At 52.9% G+C, this 9346-nt stretch overlaps 1 protein-coding gene across 1 annotated transcript in view; it reads left to right on the top strand.

Annotated features, from left to right (window-relative positions):
• ARNT (aryl hydrocarbon receptor nuclear translocator) overlaps positions 1-9346 on the top strand; it is a gene marked incomplete at its 3' end in the record, with an annotated part of 15181 nt that overhangs the window by 5550 nt on the left and 285 nt on the right. Inside the window, exons 5-16 of the mRNA XM_010082719.1 lie at positions 2416-2629; positions 3265-3478; positions 3562-3627; positions 3739-3838; positions 4239-4304; positions 4785-4870; positions 5282-5358; positions 5507-5641; positions 6103-6177; positions 6969-7120; positions 8756-8866; positions 9063-9141. Coding sequence (XP_010081021.1) covers positions 2416-2629; positions 3265-3478; positions 3562-3627; positions 3739-3838; positions 4239-4304; positions 4785-4870; positions 5282-5358; positions 5507-5641; positions 6103-6177; positions 6969-7120; positions 8756-8866; positions 9063-9141 — 1375 coding nt within the window. The remainder of the gene's footprint in view (positions 1-2415; positions 2630-3264; positions 3479-3561; positions 3628-3738; positions 3839-4238; positions 4305-4784; positions 4871-5281; positions 5359-5506; positions 5642-6102; positions 6178-6968; positions 7121-8755; positions 8867-9062; positions 9142-9346) is intronic.

A 9346-nucleotide genomic window follows, 5' to 3' on the forward strand; every position in this document is an offset into this window, starting at 1 on the left:
ATGCTGTTGTGCTATCAAAACAGACGTTAAAAAGTGTGCTGGTTTGGATTTTTTTCTGCCCCTTTATAACTTTTGGTAAAGAATATGTCCTGTGCATTACAGTAGTTTAGATTTTTCTTTCCCCACCCCCCCCCCAAATTTCCTATTTGTAATTAACGTGGGACCGTGGCCACAATAACCGAAGTGGTCGTTCTGAATGCACCCCCAGAACGTGTGCGTGCAGCCGGTCGAGACGCTGTCGTCAGGACCGCGTTTCTCCAGCGGCAAAACACTGCCTCTAAATATTCCCTTCCCTTTTCTCAGCTGCAAAATAAAAACCTCCGAAATCACCGTCGAGGTTTCTGCTGTTGGCCACCCGCAGCCTGTTCCAGAGCTGACTCTAGAACTTGGTTGGGACCGTTCCACCCTTGACTTGTTCTTAAGCAATGCCCAGCACTGAAAAAACTCTTGGGCGCTGAGAATGCCGCCGTCCCGCTCAGTTTACTGCCTGCTGGCCGGCTTTAAAACAAAAAATAACCCCCAGCCGCAGCCTTTCCTAACGGCGGGATTGCATAGCTTAAATATTTGAGGAGATAAGGAAACCCCGGAGGTGGGGCCAGCGGATAAAGCCAGCAGCAGCGCTGGGCAGGGATTTCTCCTCCCGTGGAGCAGTGACCCTTCCCTCTGTCCCCAGCCGTCAGTTGTTGCTGTCACACAAGAGCCTGTAGCCCAGAATATTTGGCAGCGGGGCAAGCAGGTGGCTGGTGGTTTCCCGGTAGCTCTGGTAGTGAGGGTGGCTTCATTTTCCCACTGGAGCGTAGGAGTTTGGAGGAACTGAACGAAAGGTGAGCGTGGTAATTGCAGCGCTTCTGGAGGTCAGTGTCTTGCAGCAGGAGCGAGGTCATTGATCACGCAGCGGGGTAGTGATGAACGCTCCGTTTTGTGTTTATCCTCTTCCACTCACTTGCCTGTCTGTGTTCCTTCCAACACTTCCATCTCATCTCATTTCCCACTGTCTGCTTCCTTGCATCTGCTCCATCCTTCTGTATAGGAAACCTGGCGTTTGAGTTCTGTTTTGAGGAACCCACCTTAGTAACCGGGTTAAACCGGATAACCTGGAGAAGCGGCGGCTGAGGGGAGACCTCATCACGCTACCTGAAAGGAGGGTGCAGGGAGGGGTGCTGGGCTCTGCTCTGAAGGGACAAGGGATGGGACAAGAGGAAACGGCCTCAAGTTGCGCCAGGGGAGGTTCAGGCTGGAGATTAGGAAAAATTTCTTCCCAGAAAGAGTGCTCAGGGTTTGGAACAGTCTGCCCCGGGAAGCGGGGGAGTCACCATCCCTGGAGGGGGTCAAGAACCATGTCCATGTGGGGCCTGGGGACGTGGTTTAGTGGGTTGGGTGGTGTTGGGTTGGGTGGTGTTGGGTTGATGGTTGGACTTGATGATCTGATTTTAAGGATTGAAAATCCTTGAGGTCTTGTCCAACCTTCACCATCCCTGGAGGGGGTCAGGAGCCGTGTCCATGTGGCGCTGGGGGATGTGGGTTGGTGGGGTTGGGTTGACGGTTGGAGCTGATGATCCTTGAGGTCTTGTCCAACCTTCGTGATTCTATGAAAAAGAACTGAGTCTGAGCAGTCAGTGGGCACTGTGCCCTGTGAGCAGACTTGCAGAAGGCGTGTGAGGAACCTTTTGAAGGACCACGTGGGCACCATTCCTTGCGGTGCCTCTTTAGAGGTCCGCGCACACCACCCAGGCGTGTGGTCGGTCTGCCCACGCTGGCTTTGATCCGCACAGAAATCAGGGGTATGTCTGCTTGGAAGCCTCCCCTTCTGCCACGATATTGCAAAAAGCTCTCAGTGTAACTGAGGAGTATCTTCCCAACAGCGCTGCACGGTGAGACTCACCTGGTGTAACCCAGGTGCCCCAGCCTGAGCCGCAGCCTGGCCTCCGCGGGGTTGTTGGGGACACATGGATGCCTGCAGGGTGATGGCGAAAAGGATCGGACTCATCCTTGCAGAGTCCATCTCTGTTTAAAAGCCGATTTCCTCAGTAGAGCGAGGTGACTCCCACTTTGAGAGCAGTAGGAGAGGAAGGAATCCTCTTGCTGCAGTGAAATCGATGGGGAAGCTTCTCTGCTACCATAGCTCAGCCTGGCTCCTTGCCTTCACCAGGGAACCGACGCGATGTGGAGCAGGATTCTTGTCCGCAGCAAAGAAGGTCCAGCTGTAGGCTCTCCTCCTTGCACTTGTTCCCGCGTCCCTTTGTGCACGCCCAGCATGCGAGGCGCTTGTAGTCCTTCTAACTCCTGGCGACCCTGCCGCGTCTCTGTGTTCTGCACTCTGGCCTTGTTGGAAGCGTTGAACGTGGGGAAACGGCTGAAGCTTCTGACCCGTCGGTAACTTTTGTCTTCCTCCTCTCCTCCCTGGCCTTTTTGCAGGGAAAATCACAGTGAGATTGAACGTAGGCGAAGGAACAAGATGACCGCCTACATCACCGAGCTGTCGGATATGGTGCCCACCTGCAGCGCCCTGGCCCGCAAGCCGGACAAGCTCACCATCCTGCGCATGGCCGTGTCTCACATGAAGTCCCTGCGCGGCACCGGCAACACCTCCACGGACGGCACCTACAAACCCTCCTTCCTCACCGACCAGGTCTGGGCTTGATGCTGTTTTCCGGGAAATATCGCGATCACGGGGAGGAATTGAGGCTTTGGGCAACCTGGGCTAGTGGGAGGTGTCCCTGCCCGTGGCAGAGGGTGGGACTGGATGGGCTTCGAGGTTTTTTCAGGCTGAGAGATTTGGGGGTGTTCAGCCTGGAGAAGAGAAGTCTCCGGGGAGACCTTCCAGCACCTTCCAGTGCTGAAAGGGGGCTACAGGAGAGATGGGGGGGCTCTGGATCAGGGGGTGCAGGGACAGGACGAGGGGGAACGGGTTTGAGCTGAAAGAGGGGAGATTTGGATGAGAAATTAGGAAAATTTTTTTTTTTTTTTTTATGATGGGGGTGGTGAGGCAGTGGCCCAGGGTGCCCAGAGAAGCTGTGGATGCCCCATCCCTGGAGGGGTTCAAGGCCAGGCTGGATGAGGCTTTGGGCAACCTGGGCTGGTGGGAGGTGTCCCTGCCTGTGGCAGGGGGGGGGGCTGGGGGGTCTCTAAGGTCCCTTCCCACCCAAACCATCCTGGGATTCTATGAATTGAGTTGTGGGTGGGGGCAGACAGGCACCCGGGGTGGGTTCAGAGGGCTTCACCCGCTTGGCTCTGGAGCTGAGAGCTCTGTCTGTCCCTCTGCAGGAACTCAAACACCTGATCCTGGAGGCAGCCGATGGCTTTCTGTTCATCGTTTCCTGTGAGACCGGCAGGGTGGTCTACGTCTCCGATTCTGTGACTCCGGTCCTGAACCAGCCGCAGTCGGAGTGGTTCGGCAGCACCCTGTACGACCAGGTGCACCCCGACGATGTGGGCAAGCTGAGGGAGCAGCTCTCCACCTCGGAGAACGCCCTGACAGGTACCGCAGCCCGGGCAGGGATCGGCGGGGGCGGGCGGCGTGAAAGCCTGCAGAGGCCTTGGATTAAAACCTTCCCTTTGTAGAAGGAACCAAACCCTGGTGCCTTTCTAACAAGGATCCTGCAGCCCCCCCTGAGAATGCATCTAAAGGTACCACCGGTGACACTTGTGTCCTGCTAGTTTTCTAATACGTGACCTGGTGCCTGTGCTGCTGAAAGGACTCACCTTGCAGCAGCGTCTTGTTTTTTCTTCTTTCTTTAGGTCGCATCCTCGATTTGAAGACGGGGACTGTCAAGAAGGAAGGCCAGCAGTCCATGAGGATGTGTATGGGCTCACGGAGATCCTTCATCTGCCGGATGAGGTAACGGAGAGATTCCTTACGGAAATCTCGTTTCAGCCTGATCTCAACTTGTTCCCTGGCCCCTCCGTGGGGTTTTTTTTTTGGCTTTTTTTGCTCATTCTGACATAGACATGATATAACACGGCTGAGCTTTCCACACAGTGCTAACAGTCAAAGTTCTTGAGGTTTTTCTTTGCTCTGTGCTCTCAAGACTTTTGTTGTGGAAGATCTAGTTTCACGTCACAATTTGTTTTGACCCCCTGAAGTCCGTAGCATGAGGGTTTTTCACTTGTGTGATGGAGATTCAAAGGTTCATCCCCATTTCTGGAGTGCTTCCTCTTATTTAAGATTGTCACGTTGTTTTGATGTTGACCCAAGAAAGTTCAAAACCTTTCCCCTCGTGTTTCTGATCCTGGTCCAGGTGTGGCAACAGCTCCGTGGATCCCGTCTCTGTAAATCGTCTCAGCTTTATGAGGAACCGCTGCAGGTAAATAACACGAGGTCCGGGGCAGCACGCTGCATTGCTGGGAACAAAAGGAGCCCCAGCTCCATCCTCAGAGAGGGGGGGACACAGCGGTGGGGGCGTGTAGGGTGGGCTGGGACAGCTTCCAGAAGAGTTTAGATGGATCTGCTGGTAGAGGAGTCCAGTACTGATGCGTTGAGGAAGGTGATCCTAGGGAGGATTCATTTTTCTTTATTCCAAGGCTGGATTTGAAGTCAGTTTAAACCCCCACGTTCTTCACACGTTTGTTGCAGGGCTCTGGTGTATATCATCCATTTTTAGTTGCAAATTGAGATAAATTCCAGCGTATTGTTCTCGGACTGCTTGTATTTACGTTAAGTCTTCGTTCTTCCTTTACCCTGAAGATATCCCATGGAAGCTTTTTAAAAATACGGGTAGAAACCTTGCCTCGCCTTACCCCAGTTCAATATTTAGCACAACGGGACTGTCTTTCTCTCTCCCAAGGAACGGCTTAGGTGCAGCGAAGGACGGCGAGCCTCACTACGTCGTGGTGCACTGCACGGGGTACATCAAGGCCTGGCCCCCCGCAGGTAACGCCCGGGCTGAAGCCTTCACTTGGGGCTGGTTTTAGGAGCACGTGGTCTGACGCTGTCCCTTCTGTGAGCTGGATGTGCCAGCAGATGCTTTCCAAATGTAGCATCACTTTTTATTATTTTAGGATTGAACAAATTTTTGCAGATGCTGGATCCAGAGAGCTGTGTCTGCAGAGGATGCAAATAAACTTACACGGTCTGATGGGCTTGTGCTGAAAGTTTCTGAGATCTCGAATGCTTCTGGTGGAAAAGGGAGGGGGAGGCAACTTAATTGACCATATTTCCTCATGGGAAAGTTAAAAACAGGATGGGAAGATGTATTGAAGTCAGAACTGCGTGTCTTTTTCCTCTGAAATTAGCAATTTTTCCTGTATTAACCTTGCTGGAATTTCTTGGCGTTCCTCTCAGGTGTTTCGCTGCCTGATGACGACCCGGACGCTGGCCAGGGCAGCAAGTTTTGCCTGGTGGCTATCGGCAGGCTGCAGGTGGGTAACATCTTCGATGATTCGACGTTGCCTTGTCCTCAAAATCCCCAGAGTTCAAGTCTTCTGTCTGAAGATATTCCCCAGGGGCTGGCCAGGAGAGAGCAGCTCTCGCCAGATGCGATAACGCCGTGCCCGTCGTGCCTTGCAGGTCACCAGCTCGCCCAACTGCACAGACATGAACAGTGTTTGTCAGCCCACAGAGTTCATCTCCCGACACAACACCGAAGGCATTTTCACCTTCATCGATCACCGCTGCGTGGCTACGGTTGGCTACCAGCCACAGGTGAGAAAACGGCCGGAGCTTTCGAAGAAAGGATTGCTGTTGAGTCTTGCTTTTCCCTCCTCCCTCTCCTGTACGTCGTGGCTCTGCTTGTCGAACAGATCTGATAAAACGATGCCCAGGGTCTCAACCAGCCGTGTTCCTTTTCCACCAGTTGCTTTTTCATGTGGTTTTTTTTAAGCACTTTGATCCTTGGAAGGATGGGTGGCTCTGGATTATGTCTAATGTCAATTAAGATCATTTCTGCCTCCGTTTGAGTTAAAGATCAAACGTTAGTCGACCGCTCTTGTGCTTCTCGTTAGCACGCAGCAGGCCAGCTCTTGTCCGTGGTTTGTGTAACAGCGATTTGGTGCTGGGCGAGCAGTAACTACCTGTCCGAAGGGGAATTGATGGGGCAGACCTGAAAGCCAGAGTCTGCCTGCCAGATGAACTGACTTCATCTCTCCCAATTCCTTCAAAATTAGGAACTTCTGGGGAAAGACATTGTGGATTTCTGCCACCCGGAGGACCAGCAGCTTTTGCGGGACAGCTTTCAGCAGGTAAAACATTTCAGCTCCCGCTTTGCGTGCAGCGTGGTGTTGGGATTAGAGTCTGTCTCGGTGCTTGCGAAGCAATGGAATTAATTGGAAAACCAAGAAAAAATAAACCTTAGATATCTCTCTTTTTGCCCAACGGCAGAGAGTTACGGATACAGTCACAAAATTGTAAATGTGCAAAACAAAACCAGAAGCATCTGATGTCTAACTCTCAAATTCATCCTCTGGCTGCTAGTCCGGTCTGCTTTTAGGGCCGGAGCCGTGGCTGCAAAGTACCTACTTGAATGCCATGCTTCTGTGGCTGAAACCCTGGTTCGTCTCTAGGGCCCAGAACTCGAAATGGATGTGGTTTGCTTGCCCTGTTGTCGTTACTCTTATTTCTGAGGGCGTTGGACTTGTGGCAGGGCAGGTAAGACTGCCCCTGTGCTTTCATGACTCCAAAAAAAAAATAGCTGCTCATATCCATTTGTCCAAATAGTTGGAATCAGAAGCGACAGCATGTGCTTCATTTACTGGAGGCTTTTCCATACATCTCACCAGTGCAAAGAGATAAGAAAAGTGAAAGCCAAAAAGGGGATATTGGATCCCAACTCCGAGAATCATTCGGGAATCGAGATAGCCCCAGGGAACGGCAGCAGTGCCGTGGAGGTGGGGAAAACCACGGCGGGGGCTGTAGGCTTTGAGGCAAAGGGCCATCCCGAGGTTTTGGTGGGGGGGTGGCTTATGCTCAGGAGCGAGTTGCTCTTCAACACCTTCTTTTATCCGGTCCTACTGATGGCGTTACGTTTTTTTAGGTGGTGAAGTTAAAAGGCCAGGTTCTGTCAGTCATGTTCCGATTCCGATCCAAAAACCGGGAATGGCTCTGGATGAGAACCAGCTCCTTTACCTTCCAGAACCCCTACTCGGATGAAATTGAGTACATCATCTGTACCAACACCAATGTCAAGTATGTACATGGAAATGACTTGCCAACCCCCAGTGATAGCACACGAACCCGCTGGGATCTTGTCCCAGTATAACCAGCAGCACAGACCTGCGGGAGCTCCGGCCTCTCCCCCTCACCACCCTTCCCACCGGTTTGCACAGGCCCTGGAGAAATTCCCAAGTCCCATGAGCTCTTTTCCTGAGCCGTGGCAGGCACTGGCGGACTCTAAAGCGCAAGAAATCAAATTCCTTGGGTTGTGTGGCTCAGCGAGCGGCCAGAGTTCGGCTCCAGCAGGGCTGTTTTTAACTCCGGTTACTGGAGCGAGTCTCCTGGCTGGGTTTTTGCATTCGGAGCTAATATTAGTGACGTCTGCCTTTGACTGTCACTCTTGGACTCCGGTGACAGCCCTGGGGGAGCAGCTGGTCTGGAGAGCAGCTTTTCATGTGGGCAGGAGGAGGGTAGAAAGTAAACGTTGATTTTTTTTCCACCGGTTGTCCTTGGGTTCGGACACGAGCTCCAGCAGGAGGCTGCTTTCCCCGCCGCTCTCCTCTTTTCCCCCTCTGGACTGTTCCATGGGTTTTTGCATCTCTCTGGGGAGTGATCAGAGCTGCTCGCTCATCCCATGAGCAACAGCAACTGAAATTAAGGAGGAAAAAAAAAAAAAAAGTGCCTGCATGTGATTCCTAACTGCAGCCATGGAGTCTCTCCAGCGAGGCAAACAGAGGCCAGGCTGCTTGTGGGCAGGTGAAAAGCCAGGATTTTTCTTTTTTTTTTTTTTGCACGAGGCAAGGTCCCAGAGTGCCCGTGGCACTTCTTCCTTCCTGCAGCTGCCGAGGTGATGTTTTCTTTTGAGAAAATATTCGGAGCTGAGCAGGGTGAAATCCCTCTGGCTTTAGAGAGCTGCGATCTGAGCGCAGGGCTGGAATCTGAATCAGGCCTTGATTCGTGTCCCGTGTAGAGATATCTCTTTGAACTCATTCATTCCACACGCATCCATTCTCGCATCCATGCTCCTCCGCCTTCCAAAAGCGCTGCATCCATCCGGAGCGGAGCAGCAGCCATCCATGTCTGACGCTGTTCCAGGTGCGTTTGATCTCTCTCCATCTTTCCCGGCTTCTCTCTATTGGTTTGTCTTCAGGTTCTGCTGAAGCAGCAGCTTGCAAAAGAACAGTCGAGAAAACGCTGGATTTTTATTCCTTTCTTGTGGGAATTAAACATTAACTGACTTCTGGCGGTTGACAGAAGAGCGTAACGAGCTCCACCAACGTCTTGGGCTTAAAACCTAAATGCTGGGGGTCCGTGCAGGCTCCATCGGGAGTGTCTGACAGAGCCGAGCAGAAAACCTCGGGGCTTTTTGGGCTCCTCCAGCCTTTGCTTGTGCTTTAAGCATGACGCAGACCTAGCCGTGCTCCTGGTGGAGGTTAATTGCTCCCCGGCTCCGTGGCCGAGCCCTTCGGCTCGCGGCCGTTAGCGCAGTTTTACCTGCCACCCCCCCAGAGACCACGAAACCCCGAGGAAGGACCCTCCACCAGGTTTTGCCAAAGCAAAGCTTCCCGTCTTGTCCGAGACGGGCGCCTTCTCCTCCACGCAGCAGCCAACTGTTTGGTATTTTTTACTTTTTTTTTTTTTTTTTTCTTTTTTGTCTTTAATTTGAAGGAACTCGAGCCAGGAGTCTCGACCTGCCCTGTCAAACCCAGTGCAGAGGCCCCAGCTGGGGCAGGGCGTCAGCCTTCCCCTGGAGATGGGCACGGCACAGCTGCCCGCAAGGTCAGGACGGGCTCCGCTCCCTTTCCCGTGCCTCTCTCACCGGTTCTGCCCTCCTGTCACCTGCCCAAACCTTCCTCTCGGCAGCAGTGGCCTCCTCCGGGCTAACGAATCAGTGGTGTGACCACAGGGTCTCTGTTCCCTCGGCGATGGATTTGAGCAGCCCGCGTTCTCCTCTTACAGACGTTTTCTATTTTAGGCAGCAGCAGCCGCCACAACAGACAGAGCTGGAAGTGGTCCCAGGAAGAGAGAGCCTGGCTGGGTACGACCACTCGCAGGTAAATCCGCAGGGGTTGGGGTTACTCCTTGCGTTTGTTGTCCTGAATTATTTAATTTGTCGAGGCTTTAAAGCTGCCCACGAGATTGACTTGAGGCTGCTGAGAGTTTGGAGAGTTCTGCTTTGCTGGATCTGCTTGTTTGGTTCTGATCCGGCCCTAAACGGCCGCGTTGTCCCGATAAAATACCCGGGAGTCCCGAGAGCAG

The sequence above is a fragment of the Pterocles gutturalis genome, unplaced genomic scaffold (assembly GCF_000699245.1).
Source record: "Pterocles gutturalis isolate BGI_N339 unplaced genomic scaffold, ASM69924v1 scaffold1635, whole genome shotgun sequence".
Classification (NCBI taxonomy): Eukaryota; Metazoa; Chordata; class Aves; order Pterocliformes; family Pteroclidae; genus Pterocles; species Pterocles gutturalis.